At 35.7% G+C, this 22,430-nt stretch overlaps 1 protein-coding gene across 6 annotated transcripts; it reads right to left on the bottom strand.

Moving 5' to 3' along the window:
• Positions 1 to 11,797: 11,797 nt before the first annotated feature.
• LOC105039145 (uncharacterized) lies at positions 11,798 to 18,686 on the bottom strand. Of its 6 annotated transcripts, XR_012134922.1 has the most exons (8): positions 18,409 to 18,686; positions 17,559 to 17,594; positions 17,238 to 17,439; positions 15,032 to 15,110; positions 14,811 to 14,928; positions 14,566 to 14,648; positions 12,453 to 12,544; positions 11,798 to 12,292 (listed from the first exon to the last, which is right to left on the bottom strand). XR_012134922.1 is itself a non-coding variant. In XM_010915164.2 (6 exons), the coding sequence occupies exons 1-6, from the start codon at positions 18,582 to 18,584 to the stop codon at positions 14,618 to 14,620; spliced, it is 642 nt and encodes a 213-aa protein (XP_010913466.1). In that variant the 5' UTR covers positions 18,585 to 18,684; the 3' UTR covers positions 14,393 to 14,617. The 6 variants fall into 6 exon arrangements, 1 of the variants encoding a protein (XP_010913466.1); XR_012134921.1 differs by having other exon boundaries at positions 11,798 to 12,544; XR_830844.2 differs by lacking the exons at positions 11,798 to 12,292; positions 12,453 to 12,544 and adding an exon at positions 13,008 to 13,368.
• Between the last annotated feature and the right edge of the window lie 3,744 nt (positions 18,687 to 22,430).

Here is a 22,430-nt window from a genome sequence, read left to right as displayed (position 1 = left end):
AAATTTGATTACTTTCGTATCAATTTTTTATAATTTTTTTATAAATATATAGATAAATAAATATATATAATATATACAATATGTACACTATCTTCTTCATTCACACATATGTCAGAATCAAATTCATTTCACTTTAACAATGGCACAATCTATATATATATAGTAAAATATTGTGTTCATTTTTATAACCACATATATAACAAAACAAGTATATATACAATCGTATAAAATGTCATATAAACATATATATCCATACAAAATAAACTCCACATGCCAAGCTATATCACAGACCTATAATAAATTAAAAAATTAAGTTAGCAATCTAATTATTTACTAAATAATAAAAATATATAGATTAAAAATAATATAAAATAATATCTATCACAGGAAGACATCCATCATCATCATCATCGATGGAGTCATCATCATAGACATCAGTAGGGATGTCAAAAATCAGTGGAGGTATGCGGTGATATAACTCATCAAGCTTCACCCCAAATACTGCAAGCTAGGATATAAGCTCAACATTGGTCCGCTGTAGGGCCGCTATATCCTTTTGAAATCTACAGTGCTCCTCCTCAGCTTGATGCATCTCTTGTTTATATCGCCTCTGTATCTTATGCGGTCGAGTATCCGCCTCATGCAGACGAGCATCACAAGAAACATATAGTGCTCTAAAGGAGCTGGGGGCCACAACCGTATAATCCAACTACGTAATATAACTGGATCTCCTACCAAGCACCTCATCACAGATATTGTCATTTATGGATTGGGTGGAGCCCTCAGTGATGGGCTGGGATCGTATATCCATCATCCGCTCCTAATTAAAGAAAAAAATAAATATAATCAAAAGTCTAAACTTTATAATAAAATTAGAATATAGAATTTAATCAATTAATACTTACATGCATCTCCCTAGTCTCAAAAAGCCACTCCCCCATCGTCCGATGATGGGTCTTCTGATAGACATCAATTTGCCCGGATAGCTATCCTATTTCGATATCCCTCTAGAATTAGTGAATTTAAGTACACAGATACATATATAATCTAAAAAATTATTAGAGATATATATACGTACATTTACCAGCTCATACTGATATTGTGCAAATGACTTCGATCCGCCACAATGCATCACTGTGAGCCTTGATCGATTTGCTGTATTCTTTTTGCAACAGGCTTAATCAGCAAATGCATTCAAGATATTAGTGAACATATTATACCACATCACTTCACTAATTCATATTTTTATTATATATAATAGTTATATCCGATATGCAGGATCCTCGTACTTGTTGCAGAGGAGATCTCAATCAAAGCTTAAAATATTTCTGTGGGGTGTCTCATGTGCCGCCGTCATCACCCCACGTGTACTAAAGACCTCCTTTCAATGGCTATAAAGCTCATATATGAATCCCTTAAGCAATCTCCCCATATGCCTAAGGATAGCCTTCCGCTTGTGCAGAGTATCAATCTCCTCGATATCAAAGTCATACTGCATAAATAATATACAACATATAAGATTTTAAAAAATAAAAATTAAGTAATTATCAAATTGAATATAAAATAAATAAAAAAATTTATATTTAAAAAATATAATGTAATTTATATTTAGTTACCTATAAATGGTCGAGGAAAATCTGCTTTTGTGGCTTCGAAACTCTCCGCCAGTTGAATATCATCAGGAGAACATATGCTCAAACAATGATGCCAACCTTACATACGTACGGATTTCTGATGTGACGCTGAAGTGGCATGACATATCCCAATGGGATGATAACTCTCATCCTCTTCCTAGGATGTGCTCTCCACTCCTCCAACTTTTCATTTCTGATGGCTTCACGAATCCACCTAATCAAAGTATCAGCTGCAGCAAAATAAAAGCTTAAAATCAATTATTTATACATGATAAAAGCTTAAAGTAAATTAAATGTAAAAAATTATAATATGTAAAATCAATCTATCATAGTAAGAGATGATGTGCCTACCTCAATAGACAGTTGCTGAGATGAGGAGGTACCGACATCTTTGTGTAGATGCCCCTATCAGATGGTTTTCCTAGTGGCATAACTTAAAATCAATTATTTATACATGATAAAAAATTAAAATAAATTAAATTTAAAAAATTATAATATGTAAAATTAATCTGTCATGGCATGTAGGAGATGATGTACCTGCCTCAAGATGATGTGACTGCTACTGAGATGATGTGCAGCCTCATCTCCATGTGGGCCTCCCCTGTGCTATTGTCCTTCTGGTGCCATGCCTGTATCAAACAATATATTAGAGATAATATAATATAGATAAAAATTATATCAATGCTAAATAATTTATGAAATAAAAGATATATAATGTTTTAAAAAATATTACATATTATTATTTAATGTCTGTATCTTCATCAGGAAGATTATCAATATCTTCATCATCATAATCCACCAATGTATAATATTCTTCGTCATCATTAATGAAGTTGTTATCATTATCATAATCATCCTCTGATACGTTCAGATTTAATTCACTGACATTAATATTGTCAAGTTGCACATCATCCCAAATCAATGAAGATGTGCTTTCAATGTCGACACTGTACTGTCCCAAGTCATTTATATTTTATTTCTACTGAAAGAAATCCTCATCTGTTTCTATCTCAGAATGAACATGTATGTCATAAATACCCCTTGATACAATCTTTTATACAACATGCCATTCATCCTTATATCTCGTATCCTTTAGGTATATTACCTGCTTTGCCAGACTAGCGAATATGACAGGATCAGATTGGTACCATATTCTCACAAAATTAACACTTGTGAAGTATGCATCTTTGTGAATACCAGTCTTATTATTGCTGATATCCCATCATTGGTATTTAAACAGATAAACAAATCATTTCAACCCATATCTTAACTGTATAATATCCGTTAGGATACTATAATATTAAATCTTATTATCTCCATCTGTTTTCAGCATCAAAATTCTACTATTTTGAGTCCACCTCTATATATCAAGATCTCTTGTATGAAATTTCATGCCACCAACAATACATGAGCTATAACATGAAATCCTAGGATTGAGGTGGCATGCCAAATCATATAGTTCTTCGGTTGCACCATCTTCTTTATTATGATATATTAACATCATCTACAACAACATACGTATAAGTTACGATAAATCATCTGTATACATTATATGTAATAAAAAATTAAATAAAATTGCTATAGTGGTACACATTTTTTGAATCAAGTTGCGAACTCCTTTCGATGTCGTCTTTCGATATCTATATTATTTAAAGTCTTCTCAATAAAACCTTCAACTTTTATCCCAATGAAAATAAATTTTTGATTATCTGAATGAAGACAGCTTTCTGCTAAAAAATTCTTTTTTATTCAAACTAGATCAATGGAAACCGATCAAATGAGGATGATAATAAATGGAATTCATGTTTGAACTAGATCAGTACCAAATGGATCAAAAGATAAACCTATCCAAACAAAGCTATGATGTCCGACCAAGCGAGGATAGTATTAGAAATTTCATCCAAATAAGGTCACGATACTCAACTAGAAAAAGTATGATATCTATCCAAATAAGGACAAGAAAAAATTAAACCTATGCAAATGACATTGAAAAAAGCCGAATTAAAGCTATAACGACCCTAGCCAAATCCAAACTCCTAGATGTGAGACATCTGATCTTTGGATTGGATCTCACAAATAAAAGATATGAGACATCCGATCTTCAAATTGGACCTCATAAATAAAAGATGTGAGACACTCACTTTTCAAATTGGACCTCACAAATGAAAGAAGTGAGATATCCGATCTTCAGATCGGACCTCATAAATAAAAGAAGTGAGATATCCAATCTCCAGATTAGATCACAGATAAAAGATGTGAGATATTCGATCTCCAGATTGGATCTTATGAATCTTCAGATGTGAGACAATCAATCACAGTGGGGCTCAAACCCACAATCTTTCGCTCCAGGGGCAAGCACCTTATCCATTAGGCCATGCGACCAAAGCAATCAAACTATGTTCTGCTACATTAGTTTAAAGTAATCAATGACTAAAGTCGTAGAAAAGTGTCACGGGTCAAGATTTTATAGATGAAAAGATCCAATCTGCCACTCCAAACTTAGATAAAGATGCTTCTAGAATCTTTATGATAAATTATAAGAGATTGATTTATCTCTAATCAGTTGATTTGATTCAGCTCACTTCAAAGATAAGCTTATATGTTAAACTTAGCTACCTCGACTTCATTATTAATTTGACTGAGGTTGATTAATATTTATTAATGCTTTAATTGCTTATCTAATCAAGGTTAGATTATGTATACTCTTACTCTAATCGAAGTCAAATAATGACCATCTATTGAGAATGACTTGAAAATGTTCGAGACATTAACGCCCAAATTGGGTTAATTAAGATCGATGCTATCTAGAGTAAAAAAAAACAATAAACTTGAAGAAGAGTTCATTTCATTAATGTTAAAAATACTTACAGAAGCCCACATCGGGCTAGTATAAAAGTTCAAAGAAAGAAAATTTTATTATAAGGATAATTCAGACCTTAGCCTGAGGAACATTTGCTAAAGGAGCTGGAGCATGACCCTCTTGGTCAATTCCATCGGAGTAACTTCAATGACAGGGACCTTAGCTGAACTGGTTGGGACTTCGGTCAGAGAAACTTCAGTAGGAGTGGCAGGTGGCACTATAGTGCGGGCCTCGGAGGTAGTTCCAGACGTCACTTCAGCTGCTGCATCTAGAGCTACCTCCATAGTGACCTTGCTGAGATCAAGGTCGGAAAAAAATTTTATAATTAAACTTCTACAGCTTAGGAAGTCATCATCAAAGACTCCCTCCGAAGCCTCTATCACTTTATCTTGAAAAGCATCTAAATTGTTGTAATCTTCAATGACTCTTGAAAGATGCTCCTTATCCTTATTAAGCTGCTTTTGATATAAAAAAAGAGCCACATCATATTTTTCGATCATCGATTCGGCCTCCTTCAATTTAGCCTCTAGCTCTGAAATCTTCTCAGTGTCTTTTTATAGCTTAATCTCCAGGTCATTGATCTGACGTTGGTTATCCAGAAACTACTTATTCTTCTCCTTTATAAAGTTTATTTTTTTCTGAAGCTGCTTCTTCAACCCCTCCACAAGTTCGCTCTCTTTGGTAGCCTTCTTCTCCACTGCTTTCTTGGCCTCTTTGACCATCTTTTTGGCCTCCTTCTCGACCTTGAGCTCCTCTTCTAGGAACTTTTTGTTCTCAAAAGACTATGTCAGGTGCTCATTAAGCAACTTGAAAAGCATGGCCGACTGTAGAGAAAAAAGAGAAAACATGGTTAGATCGTGAAGAGCCAATGTAGAAGAAAAGAAAAAGGAATAGAGAAGAATGACAACTTACGTCCATAATACTATTGAACCCAAAATTTATTATTTGCTCGATGACGAGGTTTCTCCTTTGAGCATCCAAGTCCTTCTAGGGCATCATGGTGCATAACAGGTCCCTATCGAGAGTCGATGTCTCCAGAAGTGATGCTTGGGCCAAATCAATCTTCTCCGATGAAGAAGATGGTGGGTTGACATCAGGAGTCTAGAATCTCGACTGTTGATCTATTGACTGAGCTGACTTCATCTATGTCAGAGGAGGTGCTAAAGAAGGACCTTGCCTTGGGCATGCAGACGCCTCCTTTGGTGGTGGACGGACCACCTCAGTAGATTGTCAATGTTGGCTTTTGTCACCGACGGCACGATGAAGATTGGAGCAGCATCTACATCTATTATGATAGCCCTGAGTGATGATCGAGAGGCAGTCGATTTGGAAGGAGCAGCAATCTCCTTACTCCTCTTTGAAGCAGGCTGATCAGTTGGATCTTGCTTCCTTTTTTTCACGTTAGCTAATCTTTTTGAATTGAACCTCATTATTGCTGCTACAAAAGGAGGAATATTGTTAAAAAAATAAAAAAAATAATAATAAAATAATAAAAAAGATGACGAAGTGAAAGTAATAAAGAAAAAAATTGACATCGGATTTATCTTGGAGAGAGATTTGACTGATGCCGGTGTCAAACAAAGACTAATCGGACACCAGTACGCTCAGCTTGGGTACCTTCATACCTGGTAGTCCCACAAAAGTCTCCTCATCCTTGGATAATATTTTATTATTTGAGTTTCATTTGGTTTCAGGTTTATGCCATTTACAGCTAAAATCCCATGGAATATTGGAAGAAACAAAGAAGAAATGATTTTTTCAGTTATAGATAGAAGAAGGAAGAGCAGGGCCAAATTTACATTTAGGCCGAGGTAAGAAATACCACTAGCTTTTTTCATAAGAGTGCTTCTTTAGGACGAACAACACCCTAAAATGAAAAATTCTATGCTCTATAATAAAAAATTTATAACAGATGATAAACACTATGATCATCCTAATGGCATTAGGAGTGACTTGAGTCAATGAAATCTATAAAAATCTAAGACATTACTGAAGAAAGGATGTAAGAAAAATTGAAGTCCAAACCAAAGTGCCTCATCATAGAATATGACACAACCTTCTGGAGGTTCAATGACCTGATCATCCCTATCTGGAGCTATCAATTGAAATTCTTCAAGAATTGAATATTTTTCTCTAAATTTCTGAAGATTGAGATCAATAAAAATAGATTGCTCAGTACTAGGACCGAAGTAATCTACAAATCCCTTTATGACAGACTTTGGATCTTTCTGACCTGAAATACTGACTTCAATCATTGCCTGAAGTGAAGTTTCCAATTCAATTTCAAGTAGCGGTTGGATTGACCAAAGTATACGATCGTTCTGACTCATCTCGCTATTATCAGGAGATATTTTTTGTTGAAAAGAAAGAGAAAATAGAAGTGAATGGAAAGATGAAAGTAAATAAAAAGAAAAAAAGGGAAAGAACTGTCCAAAAGAGAAAAATAGGGATTAGAGAGATGTAAAACCCTAAAATTGTACGAAAAAAAACCAAGAATGAAGAAATCTACCTAATAGATAGAGGAAGGATTCTGAAGAACTCTTTTTCGACTTCGATGGCCTCTTCCCCAGCTCTGGTGATGTCGAAAATTTTTTTTTCCGACTTTGAAGATGTTAAGAAAGCTCCGAGGAAGTTTCGACAGGGCTTCTGTACAGAAGAAACAGTAAAGTAACTTTCAAACAGAAGATAGGCCTATTTATAGAATTTGTTAATAGTCCAGATTAATTGATTATGCCATCAGATCAATGCCACTTGTCGATAATCCAACGATTTTGAAAAAAATCGATTCAACGCACTCTTTCTGATTAAGTCATATAGGATTAATTTGTAAAATAAATAGAATGACCAATGACGAGCGTAATATGTGGCACAAACATATTTGGATACAGCCATTCAGATAATAATGAATTTCTGATTCTCTAAACACTCATAATTACTGGATTCGATGGATCGTTTCTGAAAAATGACGTGTCACTTTGAATAATTAAAAAATTAATATTTTTAACCATCATTCAAATGGTGTATTTTTATTGACAGCATAAGTCAGATAAGATCTTCTGAATTGACTTTCTACATCCAATGTGAAGAATTAATTCCACTTTAGATATGGAAAGCAAGGGGTATCTATTGGTACATAAAAACCGACCTCATCATCAAGCCATGTGGCAACATCAGCATTTAGATTATTTGAATTATAAGTATACATCTCGATCGAGTCAAGAAGGTTGTGGATCGATCTATCCATCTGTGTTGATCTTCAGCTCATCATTTTGTCGATCTAACTTGACTTAAGTTGATTCTTGATTAAATACAACATTCAGCTCAGCCTATTACTAATTTGCAGTAAGGTGCATGCATTGATTCAATACCGATGTAACTTTGGAAGCATAGATGATTATCTCGCAGCTGGCATCCAGTTCAGCAGTAGCTATCTCTCAGTTACTTTACAGCTAATATTTATGTGGACAAACAATCCACGATTTTCATACAGCTAGCCTTTTTGTTATAAAAAACTAATAGCCTAATAAATTCTCTCCATTACTTAGTAGCTAAGTAACTTTTCTCTATATAAAAAGGGACAAGATATTCTCCGGAATGTAAGTCAGTACTTCTAGTGCTAAGACTTTGTTGAATCTTTTCAGCTCTCCCACTGAAGGGAACAAGAATCCTCACTCTACTCTTTCAAAATTCTCTCTCTCATTTTCTAGTTTTTTCATTTCTACTGCTGATTTTCAAAGCCCCAACTGATTTAATCATCAAAGAATTTTAATCCAAAGGGTACTCCATCGGATCCAGGATTTTTTTTGTATGATTTTTTATGGCTTCATCAAACTGCACTCAAAAATACTTCAGCTCGATCTAAAACCGACCTCACCATCTATCTCCGAAGCCTTACGATATCATCCTCCTTGTAAAACTCTTTGGATATCTCTTTCTTCACCGTCGAAATCCATTGCCTAATCAATAGCTGAAATTGGTCTCAAACTTCCCCCAAATCCCAGCCTCATCGTTGTCTCTCCCTGGTCCCTCTTCTTTCTCATGATAGCTCAGATCCTCTCGTTATCCCGAATCTAAGGCATCCAAACCCTAATCTAAGATGCATTTATTGCACCTCCCCCTCTGATGCTTGCCTTGTCAACCATTAGAACTACTCCCACCACTTGGAGAGGGCGTGGCTCATGGAGGTGGACATCGAGTCTAAATTTGATGAGGTTAAGGTCATAGATGTCTGCCACCAAGAGGACGTCATCCACACATTATCACCCATCAATGCACCCTTGATTGGCTCCCCTTTCTTATCGTCCTACTTCGTGGAAGTTAATGCCAGCCGGTCCCTCTTTTATTTCATTTATTCTATTTAAAAAAATTCTTAATGCATTAACTTCTTATCCACTAATATTTGTCAAAGAATATATCAATATAGAGAGCGTTCTTGATTTATTACTTTTTTTAATAATTTTTTGAAAAATAAAAAATATAATTATGATATCATAATGATATCTTGCTGATATCATCAACAGAACTGCTTCGAGCAACAGACCTGAGAATCGGACAATTTTATCGGTTTGCCGTTCGATCTGATTTCAAAAACATTGCTTTCAATTTATATATTTTCGTTGGATCCCGTGGAAGACGAGCTCCTTTTGGCTGGTCCCCCCCCCCGCGCTGCCTGAGACAACCGATGAAAAATGAAACGAGAGGAAGCGTTTCATCAGCGTCAGCATGAACAGAAGTCGGCAATGGAGCACAGCCTTCTCCCAGTCTTTTATCAGCGGTGCCGTATATTGCCCCGGGGCCAACAGTCACATGCCAAGCACTGTAGCGAAGAGCACGCCTTGTTCCCGCTGTCCGAACCGTGAATCCAGAATACTGGCCATGGCCATAGCATCCGACCAATCAAAGGAAAAGTGCAATGTGCGTATTCTAGTGGGTACGCCTTAAAATTGGGTTCTTCCTTGGACTTTCTAATGCCAAATGAGAACCTACCCCCCCTAAAAATAACACTTTAATCGTCCGTGAATCAGAAAGTACATTCAAATTACAGTCTTTTGGGTCTAATTTTGGGGTACGGGAGGTAAGCTTTTCACTGTGTCGCCTGGTGTGCATGGTTTGGTCTGTGACATGGAGTCCGCACTTCGAGCCGAGCGTGGAGCCATGCGGTCTGTGCTTGGCCCACAGCCGCACGGCACAGATTAAGAGGACTGAAAGAAACCAACCGCACTCCCACGGTTCTTGTAATAAAAGGCTGAGCGATGCTTCAAGCACACTGCTCAACATGTCCGAAAATTCTAATCAATGGGAACCTGCAATTGCACTCATTCTAAGGGATTCTTTCGGCTTATCTTGCTGATGAATTCCCTTGATCATCCATGCACTGTTGGCTTCTGGTGCTGTCTCATTTTCTTTGCAATCCTATTGTCGGATGCTCTTGTTATCTGTTACCAACGACTCTATGTTTAAGCTGCAAGGAACTCTGCCAACATCAATGCTCGTACCTCACTTGCTCTAATTTCTATAACCTATAATCTGAAGTGATGATCATCTCTATTTTTGGGTTGTTTACAGATCCTTTCATGTAACTTTTTATCTTCCTCTAAATCTTCACCTCCTGTAAATAGCTCCAGCTAATAACAAATGACGGGCAGCTGTTCCTTTTTACTGTCTCCCATCCCTTCAAAAAAAAAAAAAAAATCCCTTGATCATGAGTATTACCATAGATACGCTCTCTTCAAATAAAATAACATAGAAAAAAAAGGAGCAGTTATCGGAGTCTTGCTCACGGGTTTCTCCAAAATTTTCTGACAATTAAGAATTCTAAGGGTTTCTCTCCCAAAGGACGAGGACTGGTAGCACAAAATACAGCCAGAAGCCCAACTGTTCTGACACGACATAAAATTCAGCAGGATCATTCGATGTGACAGCTCTCAGATATCTAAATTTCTCGAAAGTACTTGTATAACTTACAGGATGCAAGCAGATCGTGGGGTGGGTAACGTGAGAATTTATATGAATATATATCTGTTCCCACAACAGTTATGTATTAGGTGGACTTTAGATATTTGTATCGGAACAAAGAACCCAAATCCCAACTCATCTTTTTGGATCAAATCTTAGGCTGTTATAAATTGCGTCAGAGCGAACGTGACCTACTGTTCCTATAGATTAGGGATCCCTACAGCATGGACTCATTCAGTTGTTTAGAAATTGATCATGATATTTGTGATTAAATTTTAAATTTTGATCCTTAACTTGATAGAGATGCTAAAACTTAAATAAAAGGATCATACGAGGGTTTAAATTTTGAATATATGTCTTGTCCAACATCAACCATGCACCAGACAGATCATGAATATTTCTGTATAGCGTTAAGAAATTCGAATAATACCCACCGTTAAACCCTTTTAGATAGGGCCCTAGTTTATTATAAAATTTGAGGATCACCGACCAAAATTCCCAGAGAAGGAAAGCATACATAGCATATCATGTACGTATTGCAACTGCAAGAGTGGCTTCACAGGTTTTATAGCAGCATGATTCCATACAATTTTGTAGCCCATTTCATCTTGGCAGAGAATGTTATTTTGCCTGTGATTTCATCGATGTAGTTTTAATCGAACTGTCAAAAAAGATGTACCTTTCATCTTTGTACATATTATAGACTTGTGCCGGACAGATTCCTACAGCAATGTCTGATGCCGTTAATTTGTTTCAAGTTCATAAATGTAGATGGCATCGAGCCGTTATTTTGGTTCAAGTTCATTGCTTGCATCAAAGCTCGGTTGCTTCCACCAGTGGACAGCTTCAGGAGGACTGCGCACTGACTGCTGGTGAGAGTTAACCGACTGACTCGGGACCAAGCTTTGTTGTGCAATTTTTATTTGCAATTGTTGCAACGTAGACTGTCCAAATGGTCTTGAAGACATTGGGCCTGCAGGGTAGGTCGTGCTCGCTAAACTTGCGGAATATAAGTTTTGTTAGCTACTTAAGAAGCAGAAATACCAGCAGGTCTGACGTCTGTTTGAGTTGTATGGTCACTTTTCAGAATCAACATTGAGGGAGAAATGTAACAATCAGTTTTACAGAGCTGTTAAGACTTGATGGTCATTTGAAAGACTCGCTTTGAGTCCTGCAGCTGAGAGAAAATGCTTAATTACTTTGAGCTGAGGTTTTTTTCCTATTCCTCATGGAATTCGGGCTGGTTTACATCACCGCTATTTCTGGATAGTTATAATCCCATAATTTTGCTGGTTGTACCAGCTCAACCTATAAATCCCATAAAATTTTTAGCCCAATCATCCAAATAGGCCATAAATATTGTAGAAATCTTTAAAACCAAAAGATTCCACATTAAAGAATGTGGCTACTTCGCCAAATTTTAGTATTATACCATAACAAAATACAACTATGTAGATCAATTTGCAGATAAAGAAAATAAAAGGAAATACTCGATGATAGGCGAACCCACAATTATATGCAGGCATCTTAAAACATACTATAATAGTGCATGTGAAGAGCGAACCCACTCAGATAATGACATTCGTAGGGAGATAATACTGCACGGTTGCTTGCCGAGTTCATAAGAGAAATGACAAGTGCAGATAGATAAATAAACGTCTTCTGATAGCATGCAACAAGTTCAGCAGAAGTTTAAAGACAAAGGACAAACGCTAGTTCAGATATGAGCTCCTGTATTGTTAAGTTCCCTTGCTCCTGCCCTTTAAATTTACTCTGGCAAGGGGATGCTTCTCCAAGTGTGTTTTGATTATTTATGCAAAACATGAAATGACATTGTTCCTCGCTGGAGAGAAAAGTTATTCGATAAAGATCTGCTTATAGCATGCTAGAATCAATATTAGAGCTAAAAACAGGTCAGATATTTGCGTATCTGCTTCGGATCAAATTCGATAGGAGTTTTTGTATCCAATCGGATTCAGATTCAGATCTGAATATATACTTACAATTTTGCTGGATATCGGACAGATGCCATATTAAAAGCGTGTGTAGGATAGACAAGGATCCCAGGACGCAGCAGGATGAATGTTTGGGCGGCCTACGGAAAAAAGAAAAAAAGGATGGTTGATTTGTTGCTGATGAATGCAACTTCACATCACTCTTTTTTATGGAACCCTGCCACTGATGTAACGATCCACCGTCTAATAAATGGGGTCCGGCAGATCATTAAATGTACATTCTCTCATGGCAACCAACTGATCCTAATGCACAGTCTCTTTTTTCATTTTTTGATAACATAGAGAAAAGGAAAACAGATATAGCAAAGAAACATCAATGTGGTTTAAAGTAAAAAATCTTTCTAGCATCAGCTTTCAATAAGAAGGCAAAATTAGGATGAAGACTAGAGGCATCAGTAAGATATGAACATTGGTGCTAGTCCCAACTAATCAATCTATAGTAGAATTTGCTTGCCTAAACACACGAGTGCATAGTCTTCTGGAAAGTGGCGTTCTTTTGTTGTGCCACCTTGGAGATAGCAAGGGGGTCAGGCACAGATACAGTTCTAAGAATATCAATATCTATAATATTGTTACCCACAAAGGCAAGCTTTATGTCTGTCTAGGGGCACACAAGCATGCCCTTATGGACTTTGATCCAAACCCCAGGTTCCAAATTACAGAAACGAAGCCAATTGAACGGCCGGTGGTGCAATTTCATTCTCAATCTTACACACTAGAATCTTACAGGGAGATCTCTGCAAGTCCTGCTTCTCCGTAGGGATATTAAAGTGATAAGCGACATTGCCCTTTACAAGATAAGACTTCTCCAAGTAAACCTTGGGGGAGGCAGATCACATTGGTGAACACGTGTTCTTCTTAGGTGGATCGCAGTTTGCTGCACCATAATCTGCAGGTGAGCTGGCTGTCAAAAGGAACCGCATCTATTATATAAGGGACAATGATGAGTGTTTTTATGTTATTGACATGCCAGAAGGGATTATTTCAACTCATCAGCCATGTCCAGATCTTTGCAGCCTTATTCTACACCTTTCCAGATCGTCTCCACTTTGAATAAACAATTTTTTATGCTTGAATGATGAGTTATTTATTACCTTCATGTTGCATCATCTTTCTTTTGGGAGGGCTTTAATTTGTAAGAACCCCACTCTCAGCACTGCTATTACATCTAAACATTCTTATTCCTATTTTAATATTCAACCTATTCATTAAGTTTATACATTAAAGAGTTATATTTTATACTTAACTGCCTTTTGTTTATACATATCCGTACATGTCGTTATATTTTTGTGGCTAAAAAACAGATGTTAGCCCTTCCTCAAATCTCAAGGAAGATGGAGGATTCCTCTTTCAATCAGTGGATCTCTTGTACAAGCATAAAGAGGCCCTTTCAGCCAATAGTGAAAAAAATACTTTAACCTGGATGATGGTGATAGAGGCCTTCTATGCATGAGACATTGCATAATTTTCACAATCCGGTCATTCTGAATTTTGCTGCTCATCTTCACCGAAGGGCAAGTTGGTGGCTTCCTTCATATAGTTTACCGTGTTCTGAATCAATTTGTTTTATAATGGTTTTGATCATATATGCACTAAGGGTGGTTTTAGGAGTCATTGTTTCAACCAATGCCTATAGCACATAAGACATTCCGTCCATCATGCTCTTAGGTCTTGTGAATTTAAGCTAAACTAACAAACTATAGCCAAACTCCTTAAAGAACAGCCACTCTTCTCTTTACCCAAAAAAAAGGGGTGGGACAATGTTTTGCAACCAGTCGAGTCCCAGTGAAGTTCTTCCAATTCAAAAAATATGGTGTTCCCTTGCATAGTCCCAAGTGATCTGAGCAACTTGAACACAAAGACATCATGATATATGGCATTAATGACAAAACTGAAACAAAGTAAAGTTTCTTCTATCGGCAGCCATGTGAAGAATAAGATTTATTTCCAAATACTGTTCTTCTATGCCTCCACTCCAATGACAAGTCGACCAACATCAACACTGAGGTTTATTTATGAGAACCACAAACAAGCATCTATACGAGTAGAAACCCACGAATTGAGCTTAAAAGAAGACAGCATGAGATTTAACATCATGTACCTTAAGGTGGACTAGCTTCAGGAACCTGAAGACATGAATATGAGGTGGGCTTTCATGCCTGGGATTCAAGAAGAGGTTGTTTCCTGTGAGAAAAGAGACCAAAGTGCAAACAAAATGCGTTAGCTAGATAGTAACTACATGTAAACCATGTGTCACCCTTTACTCAAACATCAGTTTTTTGTTTTCATGACTTATTTTTGCACATACCAGATTGATAATACATTACAGATTATTTCTTTACTCACTTTCCAGGGTCAAAATACTGAGCTGGAGATAAAGGTTTGCGACCACCGAACCAGTCAATCAAAAATATATCCTCAATATCCAGTTTAAATATTTGGAAGTTGTGATCTTCTGGCCAATCTACATGCACCAATAGCAAAAATATGGTTAAGAAAGTTCAAGATGAATCTGTAACATTTTGAAATGATTTAAAAGGAAAATTGGCTGAACTTTACATGCTTACCCTTCATTTCTGCATGCTTAGAAAACAGTGCGAGTTGAGCAAATTCTGCTTCCATGGACTGGCTATCAACAAGCTTCAGCTGTCACATTAAAGTTAATTAAAAGTAATTATTTTATATCATACTAAGAGAACAAATACCAAATTTTTGTGGAAGCTCAGTTTGTAAGGTTATACTTAAGAATTGGTTCTCTCTAAAAGTCAACAAAAAAAAAAAAGAAAAAAAGAAACAGAAACAAATATCGTGCATGGAAGCAGTTTAGATAAAGCTCATTTTGCACAACTAGACCATGATAGAGTTTGTGCATTCATGTTCAATCATATATATGTCACAGAATGTCATCTAAGTTCATTTCTACGCTACAAGTAAACCAAGTATTTAGACCCTGGCCCGATCGTATGATGCTCCATTTAGTCTGGTGTATGAAAGATTGATAGCAGACAAGTGCAGCATGTGATTCAGTTTGTGATGACTCCAATGATGAGGATAGCAGGCATTACTTGATGGGGAACAATCAAATGCTCATCTGCCATACATATGTTGCAAGGAAAAGGGAGAAGTTTTTCTCCTGAAGTAGCAGTCACGTCATCCACTAGCAAGTATGCTAGCAATTACTGTTTTACCGTTGGCATTCCCTTTATTTTCACCCAATGAACAACAATGGCCCTGAACATCATCCTGGTGAACCAATCTCCAAATTCCATAGGAAAAATGGCTCAGTCCTCCAGCTCTAAGTGTGTGGCTAACCTGGATATTCAGTTCATAACCAACAAAGCTCAAAACTTCGAATTGTAATGGTGCTGGTTTGTCATATCACATTGCAATCTATGATCATGAAACATGATTTGTCATTTCATATTGCAAAACAATGAACATGAGATATGGTTTGAAGTGTTTTGTCACAATGGTTTGGAGTTGCCTAATAGCTATAGTAACCGTACATTTATAGAGGCACAGATAGAAATCTTGTGAAGCCTAAATTTCCAAACTATGAAAACTTGCTCTTGGGCCCATGAATGCTAACAATGTCCGCCATGCGGCTCCAATGAAATGTGCGTGTCTGAACTGTGACATATGAATAACAGCTAAATGGACATGTTTCTAGCAGCCAAATTATCAAAACCCCTCATCAGATATCTTTGAGTCACAATATACTTCTTTTCCAATCAAATCCTTTCGAATTGACAAGATTAAGTTCATTGTAGTAAAATATTTTACAACTATCACTTGAATCTGGTTCTTCAGAACATGTAAATTCCTCTGTGCTACCAAGAAAAGCAAAACACATGTTGGCCCGAACAGACCAAATATTATTTCATGATTGCAAATTGGCAGCTTATAACTTTTCATTCCCCAAGACAGCACTGTCTAGAAGAAGTTCATGGAATAGGAATAACTACTCAAAAATCTATAGCGCTGCTTCAAACCCCTTGAAGAACCAAATCCACCTGTTCAATCTTTTTACCAACCTATGGTACTTAAGAAGTCCATCAATTCTCTCTGTCTGCCCTTCATCCGAACCAAAACCTCAGAGGAAGATCTAAAACTTTGACCACTATACCACAGTGGGGAAAATTGTTCTACGATGTATTATCTCAAAGCCAATGGTGCCCCTAGTACCGGTGGAAAATAGAGGCTTATAACCAATTTCTTTATCCATATATTCTTTTTCAAGCACTAGTAACTAATTGATACACTTGTTTCCCGGGCCTCATCTATTATCACAAGACCATTTTTTATCTTCTGCATCCAGTGCAGTCTCCTCAACCCTAAAAATACCAACTACCAAACTTAGCAAAATCTTCTCTCACTGGCATTCCATACCATGCTCGGAGAAAAGGCAAGCAGTGTGCACAAAAGACTGGTACATAAAGTCACAACAACTAGCATCTGATTTTAAAAGATCTATATTGACTATATGAGCATGAATTATTCCATTTACTTCCTCACTATGTTAAGGCAATCTAGAAACATAGAAACATAAAGTTCTCAAAGATCCAAAGGTAGATACTGAATGCCATTTACCACTGATACAAAGCAGTCAGCAACAGAATCTGGATGAATTACAGAAATAAAAAATTGTACTAAAAAATGGACATGACTATACACTAGACAATAAATACTACAAATAGATAGTGGCAAGGCAACTGGTGGAACAGTTTACCAAAAGCGAAAAACTCTCATGATTGACGACTTTTCTTTACGTACCTTCCCTGTGAGTGTAAGTTTCGCACAAGTGGGATTCTCAGGATCAGTCTCACCACAAGTTCCGAGTGGAAACTCACTGAGTGTCAAAGATGACCTTTCATCCTTCAGTGCATCCCTTGCTGTTGGATCTAGTGTTGTCAAGTAGAAGTATGGGATGCCACGGCCATCACCAGGTGGTCCATCACTGAATGAAACAACATTTCTGCAAGGATAATACACCAGTTGCTTATCAGATAAACATAGAATTTAGCAGATCCAATTGTCAGTACTTATTCCAGTCCATCAAATCATTGCTTTTCTTTAGGAGAGTGGACAGATTACCCAAATGGAGCTCCCTCCAAATCACTTGAGATGGTGCTGCAGCAAAAGTAAAAAATAAATCAGTTTTTTTTTTTTTTTTTTTTAAATGTGTGTGCGGGCATGCAAAATCAATTTAGAATTGCATTCACAGACCCTCTCTTTTTTCTTTTTTTTTTTTTTTTGAGGGAGAAATCGCATCCAGAGACTTGAAAATGGCAAAAAACATGAATTGCAAAATGTCTGTTTTGGATGCACTGAAGAACAAAGATATTCTGTAGTTTTCCATATCATGCGAAAGTGCAGTACAGAGGATAGTTTATCTCCACTACAAAAGTCAATTAGATGACAAAAAATTATGGAACTTGAAATTTCTACCCTTGGGTCGAGATTTTTGTTTGATCAATTGATATAAGAGTTTGTAACAAGCAGTAGATTAAAGAGTCATCAACCATTAGTACAGAAATGGATGCTTTAAGACATTACACTTCTTCTCTGTTACTGTATCTTTAAATAAATCTAATTCCACTGAATGCTGAGTCCTCAACCCTTCAAGCTTTTCACTATGAAAAATCAAGAACAAATATATCACAGGACCATGTAACGCTATGAGTATTGCAGAAAATGCAATTCTTCATCCATCTCCCATTCAACACTAAACCAAAACAAAAATTTTATTGAATCAATAAGCACAAGGCTAAGAGATGAATATGGCAAAGTGCAGATCACCTAAAACCCATGTATGTTCCAAGTGAGACCGAAATTCTAATTAGTTTGTCATAAAGAAGATATCATCCACAAGGAGCAATCAAATATTTCACATCAATCCATCAAAATGGTTTCTAAATGGAAGGGTCGAAGGAAGGAAAGGGACCTGAGAACGCCCCAGGAGTTACGGGAGACCAGCCAGCGGGCGGTGGCGGCGGCATCGGCCGGATCGGGCTTGCGAAGGCGGAGGAGACGACCCCTCGCGGGGACAGAGGAGGATAGGAGGAGGAGGAGAAACAGATAGCATAGAAGGAGGATAAAGGAAAGGGAGGAGGAAGACATGGTTATGCCCTTCGCCCGCCGCCCGCCTTTCTTCTTCCTCCGATAGATTATTTGGATACGTTTATATAGAAAAAAAAATAAAAAAACTTAGATGAGGCTGAAAGTATTAAAGCGGGTCGCACTCCCGAAGCGACATGGGCTTTGATTTGGAGACCCGGCGCTGTTTCCCACCAATTCTTTATCTCTTGCCCGCTGTAATCCGGTTGTGGGTGAGGCGGAGAGCGAAGGAAAGGGACCCGCATCAACCGGTCCATGTCGAAGATGACGAGCGAAGAGTCTAAAATGGGCATCATGTTAAGTAATCAAGGCGGTCCAAATTTTATGCAGTTATATGGAAATAAAAATGATATGGATAATGTTCATATAATTTATTTTAAAATTTAAATTAATTTAAATATAAATAAAAATTTAAAAATTAAATTAATATTTTTATTTATATTTATATTTATTAAAATAAAATAAATATAGATATGGATAGACGACTATCCGATCTATATCCAAATATCAGAATCTATCTATAATTTTAAAAAAATATATAATTATATAAATATATTATTAAATTATTTTATTATTTTTTTAATAATATTTTTAATTCTATAGTTATAAAATTTAATTATCTAATTTATATCTATAATAATATTCATATTTTTGATATCCAAATTATATCCTCATCCATTTAAAATGAATATAATATAATTTTTTATATTTAAATAATATCTATATTTATACTTATATTTATCATATAAGATAAATATGAATATGAATATGCTAGTTATATGATGAGTATGACTGGATGAGATAATGCACCACAGCTGGTTTGCATGCTCTACTATGCAACTGCCTTTTGGGCTTGAGCTATCGGATAGACCCTAATGGCCGACTTAACGTACATCGTAGCCCATCGGCATATCAAGGACCATAGGAGTTTATAACTTTGGAAAATTCTTTGTGCACCACAAGTAGTGTAAAAAATCCGATGTCGAGCGCACCATTTTATGTGATTGGTCTATATAGCCATTTCTTTCCAACATATATTTAATACCTGTAGTTTTTCTTTTTTATTTAAAAATTTTGAATGACAAAAATACTCCTATTTTTTAAAAAAAATTATGACATCTTATGTCCATATTATAATATCCTATTTATAGAAAGTCATAATTTTGACACAGGATGTTATAATATGCCACACGATATCATAATTTTTTTTCAAAGAGTATGAATATTTTCGTCATTCAAAATTTTTAAATGATAAAATAGAACTGTAAGCATTAAATGTGCATTGCGAAGTGGTTGAATAAAAATACTCCTATATTATGACATCTTGAATCATATTATAATATTCTGTATGCAAAAAATCATAATTTGACACAGGATGTCATAATTTTTTGAGTCATATATGACATCCTGAATGTAGAAAATCATAATATACCATAGAATGTCATATTTTTTTTAAAAAATAAAAATATTTTTATTATATAAATAAAAATATAAAATTATAAATATTAAATATATATTAAAAAATAATAATTATATGAATTAATTATATAAAATAATATGTTCCACACCAAATTGTTTACACCGTCTATGGTGCCAAGCTAGTTATAACGAAGGCATTTCTTAGTGCCAGTCTCAGGAGCATCCGAGTAGAGCTGAAGAAGAGGAGACCGGGGGTGGGGGAGTTTTATAACCAGGAATGAAGTTGGTCAAGATTGGTGGAGAGGCTACGCGAATCCTACGGCACCAAATGTAGGGAAGACTGATTGATGTCAGTTGCATAATTTTTGAGTTTTGGTCGATTATTTCTAATTGAAATATTTTGGTAATCATTAATATAAGCTTATAGGCTAATAGTAGAGATTTTTTGCCAATATGATAATAGAGATTTGTATACAGTATTATTATTTGATAGAGAGTTTTATGTGAAACATTTCATCATTGGCAGAAACCGTTATTAATATTTATATATCTTGGAGATTTTATGTAAAGTAGCTTAACATGGCAGTGTGCAACTAGTAGCATTTTACAAATAACATCTGTGGAAAATTGATGTTGTTAATTTTGATATGTGATTTTGTTCATCAATATGTAATATTTATATTCCTCCAATTGATACATCTTAGACAGAAGTGGAGCTAACGAGAGGAGACAAAAGGAGAGAGATTTTGTAATGGGAGACAAGATCACTGGGATGCATTTAAGATTGGAGGACCGGGGTACATGCCCTGTAATGCCAAACTTATAGGAGAGCAGACATCATACTTTTGAGATTGATACTCTAACCATTTGATTATATAAGTCTTGGTTTTTGATCAGTTATTTATAACTCGGAGTAGTTTTGACAATGATTAGCATAAAGCTTGCAAGCTGGCATTCGAAATTTTTATATGATATTATTATTTTATAAGAAATTTTATTTAAAATTCTCAGGTCAAGTCATTGTAACAGAAATTGATATGTAATATTTATATAGTCTGGGGTTTTATGTAAAATAGTTAAAGACAGCTTTAAGGTTGCATTTGGTACATCGTCAGGTAAATTTGAAAGATAATATGAATTATTTTTAAAATCAATTATTATTTTAAATTATTAATAATATTAATTATTGTATTTGATACATTAAGGTAATATTACAGTAAAATTATTATAAATATTAATTGATATATTTGATATGATAATTAGATTACCGATAATGTGAAATCAAAATTTCAAAATGCCCCAATAATTTTATCTTTGTGCTCTTCTTTTTTTCTGATAAGAAATAATAGGAGTGGTATGGATGTGGTGATGGCGTGAAAAAGTGAGGTGTGGGAAACCATGGACATTGAAGTGGGGTGGGGAGAGGCGGATGCATGCGGAACCATGAGGGTGGTGGGGATGAGCGCAGAGCAGCCACGGAGGGATGAGGGTGGAGGAGCTATGGGTAGGCAGAGGGAGATAGAGGAGTCGCATATAGGGGGTGCACGCGGAGGGGGGTGGAGGAGAGGGGGAGGGTTAGACAATGGACTTTGTGTGATTTTTTTGAGGAGTAATTTTATTCAAAATTTTTATTATAACATTACTAAAGAAGTGGTAATATGGATAGCCACTCCTTTCCAAGATAATCTAGATTGCCTCATAGGAGATAATCTAGATTGTCAAGATAATCTAAATTACCATCTAAAAAGTATACCAAACACAATAATCCAATGGACCAACTTTAAATTATCAGCAATCTGGATAGATAACTAGCTATCAAACACAATCTAAAAGTTTTACATTCAGGAGGATTTACTTGAGCAAAAATGAGTCTTTATAAGATAATTATCACTTCTTACGGATCTAAATCTACATGATATATCGATGACTATATACACATATGTATATATAGTTTGTATCTGTTAAAGCCATGGAAAAAATGTCTAGAAATTTCAAAAGTAAGCCTTTCTTGCAATGGTGTGTGTATGTATGTATGTATGAATATGCATGTATATATATATATGTATATATATGTTTTTGAACATATGTATATATATATATTGTATATATATGTGTGTATGCACATCCATGTATGTATACATGTATAGTTTGTATCCAGTAGAGATATGAAAAAAAGTCTAGAAAAAATTCAAAATTGAGCATTTTTTTGGTAACGATAATGATGATGATAAGAATGGTCCGAATGGTCCAAATTTTCTTAAATGAAATATAGAGTAAATTTTTTTATTTAAAAGATCTCTTGATCGCATTCATCTTGTGTACTAAAAAGCTAAAGCCCTGCACACCATGAAGAAAAGAAAGAAAAGAACATGGAAAATGTATAGTCATGGCTTTGTTAGGATGGCCAGCTACCCCCAAAGTCTTGCTTTA

This window comes from Elaeis guineensis, chromosome 1 (assembly GCF_000442705.2).
Source record: "Elaeis guineensis isolate ETL-2024a chromosome 1, EG11, whole genome shotgun sequence".
Taxonomy (NCBI): Eukaryota; Viridiplantae; Streptophyta; class Magnoliopsida; order Arecales; family Arecaceae; genus Elaeis; species Elaeis guineensis.
The sequence above is the reverse complement of the archived record's forward strand: the minus strand, read 5'-3'. Positions and strand labels throughout refer to the sequence as shown.